General features: G+C 37.2%; 1 protein-coding gene across 7 annotated transcripts in view; it reads left to right on the top strand.

The window, feature by feature from the left end:
• RPS6KC1 (ribosomal protein S6 kinase C1) overlaps positions 1-17218 on the top strand; it is a 203717-nt gene that overhangs the window by 136357 nt on the left and 50142 nt on the right. For all 7 annotated transcript variants that reach the window (XM_021007820.2, XM_021007814.2, XM_021007817.2 and 4 more), the window contains one exon: positions 1036-1168. In XM_021007820.2, coding sequence (XP_020863479.1) covers positions 1036-1168 — 133 coding nt within the window. The remainder of the gene's footprint in view (positions 1-1035; positions 1169-17218) is intronic.

The following is a 17218-nucleotide window of genomic DNA, read 5'->3' as shown; positions in this document are numbered from 1 at the left end:
AGAACCATTTTTTAAAAATCTTGTGTGCTCCTTTTTCTTTTTCTTTGCTTGTATGTGTATGTATTTGTGTGTTTGTGTGTGTGTATGAGTATAAACACATTTTGTTGCCAATGAAAGCTAAAATAAAATTTATATTTTAAAAATCTTTCCTGTAGTTGTTTGGGAGCGTGTTATCTATAGCTCTGACTCTCAGTTCATTTTTTTGATGCCTACACTATAAATTCAATTTTTATTCTATTTTTACCTGAATTTATAACCAAAGGCATGGTTAAGAAAACCTTCCATTTGTAATTTAGAAGTGGTATTTGAAATGGATTGTGACAATACATCTCTAAAAATATATTTCATTTAAGCATTTGCATTGCATCTAGAAATTGAATAGATTAACTTTTTATTTCCTTTTCTAGCTACTTCCTATTTGGCTTATCAGTACAGTAGGTTATACTGATAAATACTGAAAACACTTATTTGAGAAAACATGCTCTGCTTGCTGCAGAAGGTTTCCTAAGCAGTTTTTATTCAGGGTGTGACCTCAGAAAATGGACACACCTTATTCTTGGAAAATACTTAATTGCTCCCTTGGAGGATACTCATTGATTCTGCAAAAAATAGAATTTGAAATTCACCAGCCTGGTCTGGGAGTGCCTCTTTTGTCTCTAGAATTTGGATTGATATAACAATGTCTTTTGTTTTAAATATACATACGTAAGTATATACATAAAATAAAATTTAAGAAAAGGTCATAGGGAAATAACTCAGAGTGTCATCCTGATGACTTAGTTTGAGAGAGACTCTAATAAAAACACTGACCCACGTAATTGATTTTAATGGCAGCTTTGTGCCATCTTCTGTTCTCTGGATTCATGCCAGATGCCATCAACAGAGCCTCCAGGGACCGAGGGGCATAGAGCAGCAGATGAGTGGTTTCTCTGAAGCCTAGAGTAACTTGGATAGATTAGTTTGGTTGATAAACACAGAGCACAGCAGGCTCGAAAGGCAGCTGAGGGTACAACTGACCTTTTTGTTCTCTGTCAGGGTCTAAGGAAAAGCAGTGAGTGCAGCAGGAACAGAAAGACCATCATCCCCCGCTGTGTGCCCAACATGGTGTGTCTGCACAAGTACATCATCTCTGAGGAGTCTGTGTTTCTTGTTCTGCAGCATGCAGAAGGTTGGTCTATGGTTTATATTGTTTGCACAGTAAAGAATATCAACCACTTAGCGTTCCATTCATGCTAATATAAACGTCCCCCTTACATTGACCTTACCTACCAGTTGTGTTTTAGTTTTTCTTATAGCACAGAAACAGAAGAGGTCTTGCCTTTCTATGGTGGGAGTTATTAAAGAGGGATGAAAAACCCAGATGAATAGAAGATCTTGTTCAAACTATAGTAACAGCCTTAAAAATACTTTACCACTTGCTTTCCACAGGAACAGATAGAGCCAAAGAGAAACATTAATTTAAGTTAATACTAAGAGAGCCAGGTTTGATTTTTGGCATTTTGATTTTGTTCTCTCATCTTTGCCAAGAAGATATATTAATGTTAGGTGGCTAAAATGAAAAGCATCCCCCAAAGAATTAATTAATTACCTCCGTGTTTTAAAAGGCAAGGATATTTGCCTAACACTTGACATTACTTAGTTATTCTGATCTAGATTTTTATTAATACAGCCAGTGGCGTCACATATGGGTTCAAAGCAGAAGCACATTGTTTTGCCTTCTAACTATTTATGAAATTTCAGCTTTTAGTAGAGGGAACAGGTGGCAAATAAAAAAAATTATGTTTTGATTTTTTTTTTGCCCTTTAACACCATAGTATAAGTAATTATTCTGCTTTTTTTTTGTAAATGAATGCAGAATACAAATTTAAATACATCTAATAAATATTTATTCTTGAGAAGTCTTCATAACGTAGCCAAAAGATAGCCTAATAGTTTCTGATCTTGCGTCATGGTTTTTTCCTTACTTAACTTACTGGGAATAAAAAGCTTTTTGCTTTTCTAATAGGTATAACATTTGAAATAAGACATTTTTTTCAATGAAGGTTTCATTCTGCAATGAGATCTCTTGTGATAACCAATGCAAGATTTTTGATAGGGGTAATAAACTATTAATATTGTTTATTATGAAGTGTAACACAGGATAACTACAGATGGAGGGAAGACCTCCATATGCAGTATTACTAGTAAATTCAGAAGGGGCTCCATGGTCTCTTAGGTATTAAGAGAGTTAATTGCGTGTGTGAATTGGATAACTAATTCACCTTTGTTCAGACATTATAGACAGCTTTTATCTGAGAATACCAGTGCATTACAGTCATTATTGAATTAGAGGTCATGTCATCTGATAGCAAAATACAGCCACCTCTGGTGTGGAACAAAATAACTTGCATAATGGTAATCCATAATAATTTAGAACAAGGTCACCAAGATGAATGTAATTATAGTCAATCTTCCATTACCTATTTGTGGATTATTCACTTTGTGGATTATCTGTGGCAAATACATACAGACATATACCTATGTGTGTCTGTATGTATATGTGTGTGTATATGCATACATATATGTTTTACTAATATGTTTCTTATATTCATTTTACAGTATTTTCATTTACAATGTATTCCCCTACCCCACTGGCCTCTTCTTTGTGACTAAGTAAAATAGGCAAAACCTGACTGACATTGTTACTCTATCTGACTGCATATGCAGCGTTGTGGACCTGTGTTTTATCATCTTTTCCTCTGAACAAAGATTGGTCATTGAGATTAATCTGAGTTTGGTTGCCCTTTTATTGCTGCTTTAATTTATATTATTGTAGTTATTGTGTATATTGTTCTCTGGGCTCTACTTTCTTTGCCATGCTTCAGTTCATACAAGTCTTTCTGAGTTTTTCTGAATTCCCTGTATCCAGTATTTCATGTGGTGCAATAATATAGCGTTACATTCATATACAGAACATATACGTATTCACAGTTTGTTCAGTCCTCAACTGGTGGGCTTCCATATAGTTTGCATTTTTTTGTTATCTGTGGTGAATATCTACTCCTGGTTTCTTTTGTCCACCTCCAACTGGCCACCCCCATAGCCTACTCATCCTGGAATATCCCTATTCAAGGCCCCCCCGCGCCCCCCCCATTCCACCCCTTCTCCCATTAGTGAGTTCCTTCTAGAACTTTTATTTTGTGGAAGGGCCTAGGCTGGCCCACCTTCATTTCCTCCTGGTTCTGGTCCTGACTTTCTTTAGACCTAAAAATCCATGTTGTCTTTCCCCATTAGAATGGAATTTTTTTTTTTTTTAGGCATTTGAGGTTAAGTGATTTACCCAAGGTCACATAGCTAGTAAGTATCAAGTGGTCAAGTGTTTGTTTTGAGGCTGGATTTGAACTCAGGTACTCCTGACTTCAGGGCCGGTGCTCTACCCACCACACCGCCTAGCTGCCCCAGAATAGAAATTTCTTGAAGATAGGGACTGTCTCTCTTTTTTGCGTGTGTTTTTATCCTTGGCACTTAGGGGGATGGTCTGCTAAATTCCTTTCTTCCTTCCTCCCTTCCTTCCTTCCTTCCTTCATTCCTCCTTTCTCTCTTCCCTCCTTTCCTTCCTTCCCTCCCTTTCTCCCACCATCTCCTCTTTCAAATATATCCACCTCCAGGGGGAAAAAGGTTATTTATTTCAAGAAATAAAAGTTGATTTTAATTATTTATAGAAACACAATTAGAAAAACATAGAGTGTATCTGGAAGCCAAATAGAAGCGACTTTGAGATTAGTTATTATTTTGGATTATCTTTACCATTCCTCTTTTCCATTCATGTAAATTAATAAAAGTTTAATTCGATTGTGCCCAAGTTTGGAAACTGGACTACTCTCTGCCCCTCCCAACATTCCCTGTGCTCTCTCACCTCTGGGCTCATTACTCATCCTGTTTCACCTGCCTGGAATGTCTTCCGATATTGCTTCACTTGTTGAATTCCTATATCTTTAAAATTTTCCTTTTTATTATTATGAAGTTGAAAAATATCAGCAAACACTCGTTATTTTAAAAAAGAGAAAAAAGAGAACTTCATATTAAGTCACACATCTCTACTTTCTCCAATGAAACCTCCTCTGATCCTACTAATGGTTAATGACCTTTCTCTTTGGATCTTACCTAGTACTTTATTTCTCATCACCCTGCTCATTATTGAGTTATCTAATGTCTTATATTATCTTTACTACATTTGTGTCTTATCTTCTCATTAGACTGTAAATTCTATTAGGGAAAACTAGCTAAACTTTGTGTGTTCCCTAATGCCTTAGACAGGGCTTTGTATATACAAGGCTCTTAATAATTACTGATCTTGATAATAATAACTCATCTTTAAATAGCGTTTCAAGGTTTACAAAATCAATTTCTCACAATACTTCTCTGATCTAGGTAGTGTCAGTAGTACCTTGTATCTACTCATTCACATTCAAAGATAGCACCATAAAGTAATAATATCATGTTTGTGTATTTGTAGGTGAAAAGATCAATATAACAATAGCTAGCATTTGTATAGCACTTCTAAGATTTGCAAAACACTTTACAAATATTTTCTCATTTTATCCTCACAACAACTCTGAGAGTTAGGTACTATTATTATCCCAATGTTACAGATGAGGAAACATGTTAAATAACCTGCCCAGGGTCCCACAGCTAGTAAGTTTGAGGCCAGATTTAAACTCAGATCTTTCTGACTTCAAGTCCATTGCTCTATCCATTTCATAACCTAACTGCCTATTTATAGAATTTATATTTTAAAATTTATAATATTTAGTCAGTACAATTTTACTCACAATATGTGTTCTTTTTTTAGTATTTTATTCTGAACTTAAACACAAATAAAGGATACTTCCATATAAGCAACAGGAGACAAAAAGATTTTATATGAAACTATGAATCTCTATTTTGAAAATACTTGCTATATATGTATGTATATATGTAAATGTATTCTATATGTCACTTTCAAAATTGTTCTGCTTATCTGTGCTTCACTCTGAACTGCCTTTTTGTGTTCTCTTCTGTGAAGTTAAAGTTCCCTTATTACAGTCTTTCCCTTTTCTACCCTTTCTTTTGCCTTATAACTCCTAACCCTGTTCTTCATTGTCCATTCCTTCCTACTCCTTAGTTCTTTTCAAGGCTATCCCTTCTTCAGTGGCTACCCTCTTTTCTCTTCCCTATCTCAACTCCTTGGTGAACCTGTTCAACTCTACACTAATCTTCTACAGTCTCACTCCTTACCTCCTTATCCCTTTGCTGATCATGCCTTGCCAAGGCCCACCTTAAATTTTTTCATCATCAGCTGCTTTTGCTCACGTTCAAGTGCTGCTGGAGAAAATCATGAAACTGTGCCGCCTGCGTCCACTACAAATTTGTGTTACATAATCTCAACTGGATCTTCCCTAATTGATTCACTATCCCACTTACCACAATGGCTTTTGTAAATGTTTTTATTGTTCCTCAAACTTCATATAGCACCTCCCCATTCTACCCTTTCAGTTGAGAACTTTGCTGTATATACTTCACTGGAAAAATTGAAGCTATTCACCTAGAGCTCCATTTTCTCTCCTCCTGCTCATCTTGTCTCCCTCAGATATTTTCTCTCAATATTTCCTCTTTCACCTCTTTCTTTCTCATGGCCCTTCTCTTTGCCAAGAAAAACCCCTTTCAAACACACCTTTGATCCAGTTTTAGCCTATTTTCTCCAGCATATTGTCCCACTATCATCCCCACTCTTTCAACTGATCTTCATTCTCTTTCTGTCTACTGGCTGCTTACCTGATGCTTATAAACATGACCATATCTCACTCATCCTTAAAAAAACCCAAAATCCTCACTTGATTTGTCCATCCCCACTAGTTGCTGTCTTATATCTCTCCTCTCTTTTGTTGCTAAGCTCCTTGAGAAGGCCATCTATACTCTTACCTCCACTTCCTCCTCTCTCTTCCAAACTCTTTACAAACTGGCTTCTGACTTTATCATTCAAATGAAACTGGTTTCACCAAAGTTGCCAGTGATCTCTTACTTGTCAGATGTAATGGTTCCTGCTCCCGCCCTACTCCCAATCTTCAACATTCTTGCCTTCTCTGCAGCTTTTGACACTGTTGGCCACTCTCTTCTCTTTGATAGTCTCTTCCCTCTAGGTTTTTGTGACACTACTCTCCCTTGCCTGGTTTTTCTTCTACCTATCTGACAGCTCCTCAGTCTCCTTTGCCATATCTTGATCCAGGTTGTACCAGCTAACCATGGGTGTCCCCAAACACTGTCCTCTTCTATACTATCTTACTTGGTGTTTTCATCAGTCACCATGGATTCCCTTCTCTTCTCTGGCATAGTTCAGGCCCTCCTACCTCACATCTGGACTACTGCAATGACCTGATTGTTCTCTTTGTTTCAAATCTCTTCACACACCAATCTGCCCTTATCCCAGCTGCTAAAGTGATCTTCCCAATGTGTGAGTCTGATCATGTCCTTCTCCTACTCAATAACCTCCAGTGTCTCTCTATTTCCTTCAGATTCAAATCTAAAAACCTCTGTTTGGCTTTTAAATAAAAGCCCATTACAGCCTGGTTCCTTGCTACCATTCCAGTCCTCTTTCACTTTACTGTCCTCCATGAATTCTACCATCCAGGGACACTAGCTTGCTTGCTAATTTCTTGCATAGGACATTTCATCTCCCTCCTTCATGACTTTTCACTGTGATGAAAGTGAGCGTTCCAGAATGCCCTCTTTTCATCTCTGCCTCCTGGCTTCCTTCAAGTGTCAACTCAGATTCTTCTGCAAATTTTGGACTCCTTCAGTGCTAGTGCCTTCTGTTTGATATTGCCCCCATTTTACCTCTTAGATGTTGTTTTTATGTAGTTGTTTGCATATTATTTCCACATGACTCCTTAAGGTAGGGACTGTTTTTGGCTTTAATCTTTGATGCTTAGCATTATGCGTGGTACATAGTAAGTGCCTAATAAATGCTTATTGACCTACTTATTCCAGTCACTGGGAAAAAATATCAACATCTGTCAAAGCACAGAAAGGATCTCTGGAGCACTCCATTGGAGACTACTCTTCAAAGTGATATTGTCTCGTCAATAGCTATTCTCTTGGTCCTGTCATGCAACCAGTTCCAAATCCACCTAACTGTATTGTTATTTATTTTTTAGCTCTGTCATTCATAAGAATGGTATAAAAAATTTTGTTAAGTGTTTTGCTGATACATAAGTATAATTTGTTTATATCTTCTCCTGGTCTACTAGTCTAGTTACCTTTTCATGAAAAGGCAATGAGGATAGTCTGACATGACTTGTTTTTGATGAATCTCTGCTGGCTTTCAGTAATTATTGTTTCCTTTCTAAGTGCTCATGTATCATTTCCTTAATAATGTATTCTAGAATTCTGCCAAGAATAAAAGGCAAAGTCAACTGTTCTGTGGTTTGTAGATTTCACTCCTAGAAAAATTGGGACAATATTTTTCCCTTTCCAGTGTGGAGCACTTCTTCTGTTCCCTAGTCTTCCACATCATGAACAGCAGCTCAGGAATCACTTCTGCCAGTTCTTTTAGTACTCTAGGATGTAGTTTGTCCAGGCCTGGTGACTTTGAATTCACTGAGGGAAGTTTGGTGCTGTTAGGCCGTGTCCTTTATGTCTCTTGAATTACTTTCTATTAATCAGTGTTGTTTCTGGCCTTCAGTTTCAAGAGAATACAGAAGCAAAATAAGAGTTGAGAGGTCTTACTATCTTTTGTTATTTCTATCCACCTCAGATTATGGTCTTTTCATATTAGGCTTGTATAAAGTGATATTGTTCCCAGTGAAAAATCTCTCCTTTTATATAGGTAAGGTAGTATGAAGTAATTGAATCTCAGAGTCAGGAATTCTCCCTTGATTTGAATCCTAACTACTTGTGTGACCATGGACAAGTTAGTTATCCTCTAAGAACCAATGTAGATAATAATATCTGTACTACTCACCTTACAGGTATGGCAAATAAAATTAATAAAAGTAAACTGAGGTACATGGCTGTGAGCAAAATTAGTCTTTTTGTTTGTTTGTTTTTCAAAATTAGTTTATTAACAGTGACACATAAACTGTTAACAAAGCATGTTAGCCTGGCAATCTCAGTAAAGCCAGTGACCCAGATGAGAAGGAGGGGACCCCCTTTATTGACACACAGCAAAGAAAGGGTGTGGGGAGGCATGGAATGTTATGATTGGCTATACTAAGAAAGGTGGGCTGGCATTCAGGTGAGGCTAATCATGCCCCTCTGAGAATTAAAGAATGTTAATTGTTTTATGGGACCCATCTGCATCTTGTAATCTTTGCTAGAGGATCAAAACTACCAAACTTGCTGTCTTCTTGGAAGAGATAAACACTCCCTTAATTTCACAAGGGCAGGCAAGGACAGACTGCAGATCTTTTGGGGTTGGTACCAAGTTAACTTGTGAGGCTTAAAGATAACAAACAGATGTCCTAGAAGTATCCCAGGGGCTACTGGTATGAGAGATAACAACTTTAAAAAAAAATTATAACTTTAAACTAACTCAGAGGAACAGCTAAATTCCTGAGCTCAACTCAAGGGCATAGAAAGGGGACTTAAACAGATACAGAATCAATTACAATATGAAATCAATATAATATAGAATCAATACAATAGAAATCAATATAGTAGAAACTCAAGGTAACATTAATTTGATCTTCTTACAGGATAGTTGTGAGGCGTACTTTGTAAGCCATGAAGTAGACTATAAATGGGAGTTTTTATTTTATAAAATTTCAAAGAATAAAAATAATTTTATGTAGCCCAGCACTCTTTATTTGGAGAGCAAAATGGGCCCATCCAAGGAAATATGTCTCATCAGAAGAAAAACAGGAGCCTGTTTCAAGGAAAAAGCGTTCAGAAATTCTTATGAGAATTTATATGTGCACATATGAACGTGAATGCAGGAATAAGCACAAGCAATGAAAAAGAATTTTGGTCTTTCAGCTTACTCACCTTTGTTAATGGAGAGATGATCATTGTTCTAACAGAAGTATTTTAATGTATGTATTATGTCTAGGCTCTTTTTTTGATCATGGCTTTCAGATAGTCCAATAATTTTTAAATTCTCTCTCCTGGGGTTTATTTGCCAGGTCCATTGCTTTTCCAATGAGATATTTCACCTTGTTTTCTATTTTTTCATTCTTTTGGATTTGTTTTATAGTGTCTTGATTTCTCATAAAGTCACTAGCTTCCAATTGCTCCATTCTAATTTTTAAGGAAGTATTTTCTTCAATAAGCTTTTGGACTTCCTTTTCCATTTGGCCAGTTTTGCTTTTTAGGGCATTCTTCTCCTCATTGGCTTTTTGGACCTCTTTTGCCATTTGGGTTAGTCTATTTTTTAAGGTGTTATTTTCTTCATTTTTTTTTTTGGGTCTCCTTTAGCAAGCTGTTGACTAGTTTTTCATGATTTTCTTCCATCACTCATTTCTCTTCCCAGTTTTTCCTCTACTCTTGTTTCTCAAACTCCTTTTTGAGCTCTTCCATGGCCTGGGACTGATTAATATTTTTGTTGGAGGCTTTGGATATAGGAGCTTTGTCTTTATTGTCTTCTTCTGGTTGTATGTTTTGATCTTCTTTGCTACCAAAGAAAGATTCTGTGGTCTGACTTTTTTTGGACCTTTCTTTATTCATGATCCCAGCCAATTACTTGAGTTTTAAACTCTTTGTTAAGGTAGGGGTCTGCTTCCAGTGTGGAGAATGTACTGTCCCAATCTTCAGGAGTTTTGTGCAGCTGTTTTCAGAGACACTTGTACGGACCTGTAAATTTTCAGTTCTTCCAAGGTGGTATGATAAGGGGCGAGGTGTTTACTCCTTTTCTGGCCTGTGCTCTGGTCTGAGTGACCACAAGCACTGTTTTCTGCCTTGGAACTGTGAGGAGGATTTCCTTGCCACCACCACTACAAGCTCCACCATGCCAGCACTCTTCCTCACCCCAGGATTGCCACCCAGAACTCTCATCCAGATCCAAGCACGGGCAAAGCAAGAGAATCGTGCACCAGCAGAGAAATCCCTGCAATCCCCCTCTGATCAGCCACTCAATTCCCCCTCAGTCTGTGGGCTAGAAGCTCAGAAAGCAGCCGCCACCCTGTGGCTGAGCTGGGGGGCTAGGGCTGGGACTGTGTTTCTCTTTCTCACTGCAGTCACAGACTTTTCCCACTGACCTTCTAAGTTGTCTTTGGTGTTAGTGGGTTGAGAAGTCTGGAAACCGCCACAGCTGCCAGTAATTCAGTCCTCTGAGGCCTGCTCTAGGTTCGCTGAGGTCTACTTTGCCTGCGTGCCCATGCCAAACTGTACTCCTTCCCCCCGTTCAGTGCAGTATACCTTTCCTATCAACCATCCAGGCTGTCTTGGGCTATAAATTTGTTTCACTCTGTCTTTTTGTGGGTTCTGCTGCTTTAGAATTTGTTTAGAGTCTTTTTTTATAGGTGTTTGGGGGAGAGCTCAAGCAAGTCACTGCTTTTTACTCTGCCATCTTCTAATGTACATATTATGATGAAAGGTCCAATGCCATCTAATCAGATCAAATATTCATTCATTATTGTATAACCAAAAGAAAGAATTGTATCCTATGATACATAAAAAGAGGATTTTTCAATCACTTCAACTTAGAGAGGCATTACTTCTTAACCATTTGGTCATTAAGATTTCATAAAGAAGGTCACCAAATATAGAACTAGAAGGAACCTTAGAAATCATATGTGTAGTTCAGTCTCTTCATTTTAAGAATGAGGAAATCGAGTCCCAAAATTTCCCAGGTAGCAATAAGCACAGCCAGGATTTCGGAAATAGATTTGAAGGACTCACTGTGGTATGATAGATCAAGTGCTAGATTGAGAACCTGGAAGACCTGGGTTTGAGTCTTGTTTCTGACACTTATTAGCTGTGTGACTTTGGGCAAGTCACTTAATACCTCCAAGTCTCAGTTTCCTAGACTATAAGGTGAAAGGGTTAGATCAGATCACCTCTAAAGTTCCTTCTAGCATTAAATCTGTGTGCCTTTTAATTCTCAACCTAGTGGTCTTTTCATTATATTATTCTCTGAAGTATTAAAAAATCGCTGATGTTAATTTAGTGATAAGTTTTTATTTTCAAGATTCAACATTAAACTGTTCAGGTTAATGTATACAATTAGCTAGGTGGTAATATTGATATTCATGTGAGTTTGTATTTTACTTTAGTGTTAATATTATAACTGTAAACTTAGGTAGTTTGTGGTTTTATGTTTAGATTTAAAGAGTTTTAAAATGTTTAGATTTAAAGAACATAAAAATAAAAAATTGCTACCAATAAGTTAAAACTGTATTTTAAGTATATATTTAAGTAGTGTTTGGTTTTTTTCACTTTTAATGTATATAATTCCTGTGGTTTTTTTTGAAAGCCATACTAAACTTATGGAAGCTTGCCCCAGTTTTTAGTTAATGAAATTAGCTTTAGTTAACAGAAAAATTAAGTCCAGAATATTAATTTGTTAGTCTAGCTTAGAGAAAGCTTAAATAAATGACTTTTCTCTCTAGGTAAAGAAGTTTTATTTTGTATTGAAAAGTATGAAGGTGCCAAACCTGCATTGCTAGATGGCGTTTCCTTTTCTGGGAATTCCCCATACCACTGAAATCAAGCTCTAGTTCCTGTGCCTATGGAAAAGCCCATATTAAGTCCTTGGGCACATTGGGAAGGAAATCCTTAGATTTCCATTGCTTTCAGAAAATATGACTCTAAAGAAAAGACGTCTTCAACATAGCTTCTCCCAGAGACTTCAGATTTATTCCTTTTCTTAAAGGATACAAATTTTACTATGGCAAAAAGGGGAAAGGACTGGACTTCTGATTGTACTGCTAGAGGAAAATTCAAGGTGAAGTAATTCAAGCTAGCGGTGCAGATCAGCAACTTTTTTCTGTCCTTGAGCACTGAGAAGTTGCGACTTGCTCTGGGTCACCTAACCAGGATATATCAGTGTAGGACTTGAGTGGAGGGCTTCCTGTCTTCAAGGCCCAATCTCTTCAGCTATTCTACCTTTCTTGGAGGTATCATTGAAAACTTGAGAAGGTTCTTCCAAGAAACTCTCCATGAAACAAACAAAACCTTCAGCATGGTGGTTTTTATTTTTTTATTTTTTTTTAGGAAGGTGATGGTAAGCTCTAATATATGGTATTTCTAATATTATCTAGGCTGGAAATTTCAGAAATAAATGCTTTATGAAAGAAATTAGAGGTTTTCCTGGAACATCAAAGTTTGAACAATAATAGCTATCTTCCTGAGAGATAACTGAACATAAATTATTTAAAGTAGTATTTTTATTGAATTTTCATAGAACTCAACAAATTTTACATCAAATTATGGATTTTGCGTTTGTAGCAGATTACTGAAGGAAAGCTGGTACTGTTCTGTGCCTTCGTGTTTGGGTACAGCAGGTTTTGAATCAGAAGGATTTGTTAATGCTGATAAAGATAATCATGGGCTTATTTAAAAAACATCAAATAATATATTTTTGTAGTGAGGTTTGTAATAAACATGGAAGAAGGTATCAGATTTGATATGTAAGATTTTTGCCTTAGGTTTCTAATATTAATGATTATCATAATAGCCAACATTTATTTAGTGCCTTAAAGTTTACATAGTGCTTTACAAATATTCTCATTTGATTCTCACAGCATCACTAGGAAATAGGTACCTTCTCTCTCTCTCTCTGTCTCTCTGTCTCTCTCTGTCTGTCTCTCTCTCTCTCTCTCTCTCTCTCTCTCTCTCTCTCTCTCATTTTCACTCAGCTGTCTTGCCTTCTTTGAGGTTTATATCATCACCTTATCCAGATCCTGGTGGCTTTTATCTACTGTCCCCCAGGTCATTCTTACCTTTTTTTTGAGGAGTTCATGACCTAGCTCATAGTCCTCTCCACTCCAATTTCTGTCCTTACACTTAAGGACTTAAGCTTACATGTTGATACTTCCTAAGTACCCTTTCTTTCTTGGTCTTCAGGCTATTCAACTCATACAGTCTGCACCATTACTCCACGTCAACGGCAAATAGTTATCTTTGATCTACTTGTCACTCATAAATGTTCCATATCCACAGTCCATAATACTGACATTCCTTTATCTAACCATAAGCTCTCTTGACCCTTGCTTCTCCTAAACTTACTCTTTATCTCTACTGCCTCCTCTAGTCACTGTACCACTTCATGCTTTCCTAGGACATTACTCTTAATATGGCCTTACTTTCCTCTGTTCAAAATCTTGACACTTTAGTTAAAAAGTTCAACTTTTAACTGTACATGAACACCTTATTGCCCTACTGCTCTTTATCCCTTTGCAAACCTTAATCTTGGATTATGCCTGATATCTTCCTTCTTCTCTCTTGTTTATACTTGAGCACTACTAGAGGAAGCCTTTTACTCACGCTTACTACTTACCCATTCTCAACTGGGAGCTCACTGTTGCATGCCAGTCTTTTTACTGTACCTGGATAGACTCTCTTCTCTCCCCAAAGCCTACTTCTAGCCTTATCAAGCCACCAGGACCACCACTTTCCCCTTTCTCTCAACAAGGAAATCCTTCACTAATTTACCTAATATTTCACGGAAAAAAACAAACAAAGAAAAATAAGACTATCTGTCACGAGTGCCCTCTCCCCAATTTTGTACTTTAAATCTTTTCAGGATAATCCTCTGTCTTCTTCTTTGCTTCAGTGTCAGAGGTTGAGGTTATTACTTTTCTCCTTGCCAACACCAACCCCTTGCCTTGTGTCTTTGATCCCATTTTTACTGGCAACTTGTCTCTTTAGTCATCCCTTAATTTTTTCTAATGCAAAGGTTCTTTACCTTTTTTATGTCGTAGAACCCCTTTGGCAGTCTGGAGAAGCCTATGGACTACTCAGAATAATGTTTTAAAATTCACTAAATGAAATACTTAGGATTACAAAGGAAAACAATTGTATTGAAGTAGTTATCAAAATATTTGTATTAGAATATATATGAAGAAAAGTTTAAAGACCTCAGGTTAAGAATGCTTGTCCTTCTATATTCCTTTTTTCTCTTTTTTCTTTCTTTTTTTTCCCATATGCCAACAAAACAAAACAAAACTACACGCAAACGCTATGTTTGTTTCTGTTAACTCCTTCTGTGACCTTTGAAGGAAGTGGTATTTTGAATCTTCTCCCCCTATTAAAATATAAATTCTTTATTATTTAATTCTTTCTTATGCTCAAGTGTATTTATATTGCTAAATTTCTCTTGTTTTATGGGTTTTATTTCTAAGATAGTACCAGGCTCTGGTCTTTTCATCGGGAATGCTTGGAAAGTCCTCTATTCTATTAAAGGTCTATTCCATCCCCTTTTCTCCATCCACAGTAGTATGTAGCACATAAAACAGTTTTGTTTATGTTTTCTCTTTTGGAAAAACATTATAATCTAAATTTTCTTTTCATTACAAAAGTTGTAGCATAGTCTTGCCTGATCCTGATCTTGGTCTTTTAGTGGTCTTTCTTTCTGGCTGCTTGCAGAATTTTTTCTTTAACATGGAAACTCTAATTTGACTATCATGTTCCTGAGTGTTTTTCAATTTAGAGTTTCTTTTTAGGAGGTCACCAAGGGATTCTTTCTATCTTGACTTTGTCTTCTGGTCTAGTAGTAGATCCCAGCAATGTTCTTTTATTATTTCTTAAAAGAATAGCTTACAAAGCTTTTGTTTAAACATGATTTTAAGGGGCTTATGATTCTTAAGTTATGTCTCCTTATTTTGTTTTCCAGTTCAGTTTTTAAAATAATAGATATCTTATGTGCCGCGCCCCCCCCCCCCCACGCCTTTTGTCTTTGTTTTAATATTTCTTGTTGTCTTGTGGAATCACTGAATTCTATTTACTCCAGTCTGGTTTTCAGAGTCTGTTTTTTTTGGTGGGGTTTCTACTTCTGTTCTAAGTTATTCTCCTAAATTTTTTTTTTCCTCAAAGAGCTCTAATTTCATTTAAAAAATCTTTTGCTTCATTTCTTCGAGCCACTGTTGTTGTTCTTGTGGCCAAGCCATTCTTTTCTCTGAGATTCTACTCTGACTTGTTGTGACATTAACCTTTTTATGGGTTAGCCCCTTGGGCTTCTTTTGATTCACAGCATTAATTGTTTATGTTCAGTGTTCTCTTTTCTTTGCTCCTATCTCCAGCCTCTGTTTCTGGATTGGGACTTTATGTGAAGACCAGCCTCTGCTTCCTCCCATACGATTGGATGATGTGGGCAGGATTTGTTGGGATGCTGCTGCTATTCTGATTGGGAGTGTGGGGAACCAGGCCTCATGCTTTGCCCCAGTCGCCAGTTTCTTCCATTTTTCCTGGTTGCCTAGTGTGGGTATTGGAATTGTCTTTTCTCTGTTTTTCTTCTTGCCAAACCCCTAGCCAGGGGTTAGTTGTCCCTCTTGCTGTGGCTCTGATAATCCCCCATTCTCCTACAGAGTAACATGATCTCAGGCCTCTTGCGAAGTCCCCCAGAACTTATGTCCTTGTTTTGAGTTGTCATTAGGCTTTCAATAAACTTTTAAAACTTGTCAATAAACTTTTAGTAAGTGCAGGCCATGCTACTTGCAGGGGATACAAAGAAAGGTGTAAGAATGTCTTCCTATGGGGCCCCACAATCTAATTGTAGAAGGTAACACATTAAAAAAAGAGGAAAAGATCAGAGTTGGTTCCTCAGGGTGGGGGAGGGTGATGATGACATCCTGCAGTGGGGTAGGTAATTATCTGAGAAAATATGAATTTCAGAGTTGATTTCATCTCGCAGAATGTTGAGTTTCTGGAGATCATGAAGTCCAAGAGGCCAGCTGGGTGGGAAATGATGAGGCTTTGTGTTCTTACTGTGGGTCTGAGTGTTCTGAGGCCCGCACCAACCTGTCTAGTCTCTCAGGGACTGTCTCTGTCCACTTCTGTTAGGCTAGAGCAGTTCAGATCCCAATTGTTGGATTTTATCTTAGCTTCAACCTCCCCTGGCACAGTGCTGCTCAGAACACCTGCACATTTCAGGCCTTATGAAACTGTTAGGTTTAGGCCCTCTGCAGCAAGCCAGTTAGAGAGGCCACAGGCTTTTGGCCACAGGTCCCTTGGTACATCCCCACTCAGTGTGCTCAGGTACAAGGCCATTTTTTTGGAGCACAAACTGGCTTCTGCCTCCCTTGTTGTGACACCTCTTGGAGTACCTGTAGGGTTCTGACTGTCTTTTTGTGCAATTCTAGACTAGTTGCGAGAACTTATTGCTAATTTTTCATTTGTTCTTCTTGATCTTTGATCTCTTTGGTATGTATGTATGTGTGTATGTATGTATGCATGCATTAATTCATTCTTTCATTTATTTTAGTGTATTGTTTTCATTTACTTTATATTCATTGTGTGTGTTTTCTGACTTCTGTTTACTTCATTCTGCATCTGTTCATACAAGTCTTCTCATCTCTTTCAGAATTCCCTGCATGTACCATGTACCTTTGAATGCAAGAATATTGCATTTCATGATTACAAAACAACTTGTTCTGCCATTCCCCACTTGATAGGAACCAACTTTTATTTTAGTGTCTATGCTGTGTTTCCTATCTGCCTTTATTTTTCTTGAGATATAGATTTTTTAAAATTAAATTTTAATTTTTCAGTTATTTGAAATGTCAATTTTTTGGTTAGCAAGGATAATTGCACTGGAGATGGGGGACTTTGTAATAAATAATCATAGTCAAGAAGAACCGATTCCCATCTCGGCCATGTCCAACTAACCATGTATGTTTGGTTCTCTAGATTACTCCATTACCTCTCTGTCAAGAGGTGGATAGCATTCTTCATCATGAGTCTTCTCTAAGCTCGACTGATCATTTTGTTGAACAGAGTTCTTAAGCCTTTCAAAATTGTTAATTTTTACAATGTTAATGTTAAAGTATATACTCACCTGGTTCTGCTTATTTTACTTTGCATTTAAATTTTTGTTTATTATATATAAAAAATATTTATATATTATATATTTATATAAGTCTTCCAAGGTTTTTCTTGAAACCATCTCTTTTTTCATTTCACTGGGCCTAGAATCAGGAAGACCCATCTTCCTGAGTTCCAATCTGACCTCAGATACGTACTAGCTGTGGGACCCTTGGCAAGTCGGTTAACCCTATTTGCCTCAGTTTCCTCATCTGTAAAATGAGCTGGAGAAGGAAATGGCAAAGGA

This window comes from Phascolarctos cinereus, unplaced genomic scaffold (assembly GCF_003287225.1).
Source record: "Phascolarctos cinereus isolate Bilbo 61053 unplaced genomic scaffold, phaCin_HiC Scaffold_5;HRSCAF=322, whole genome shotgun sequence".
NCBI lineage: Eukaryota > Metazoa > Chordata > Mammalia > Diprotodontia > Phascolarctidae > Phascolarctos > Phascolarctos cinereus.
Note: the sequence above shows the minus strand (reverse complement) of the source record. Positions and strands in the feature narration are given on the sequence as shown.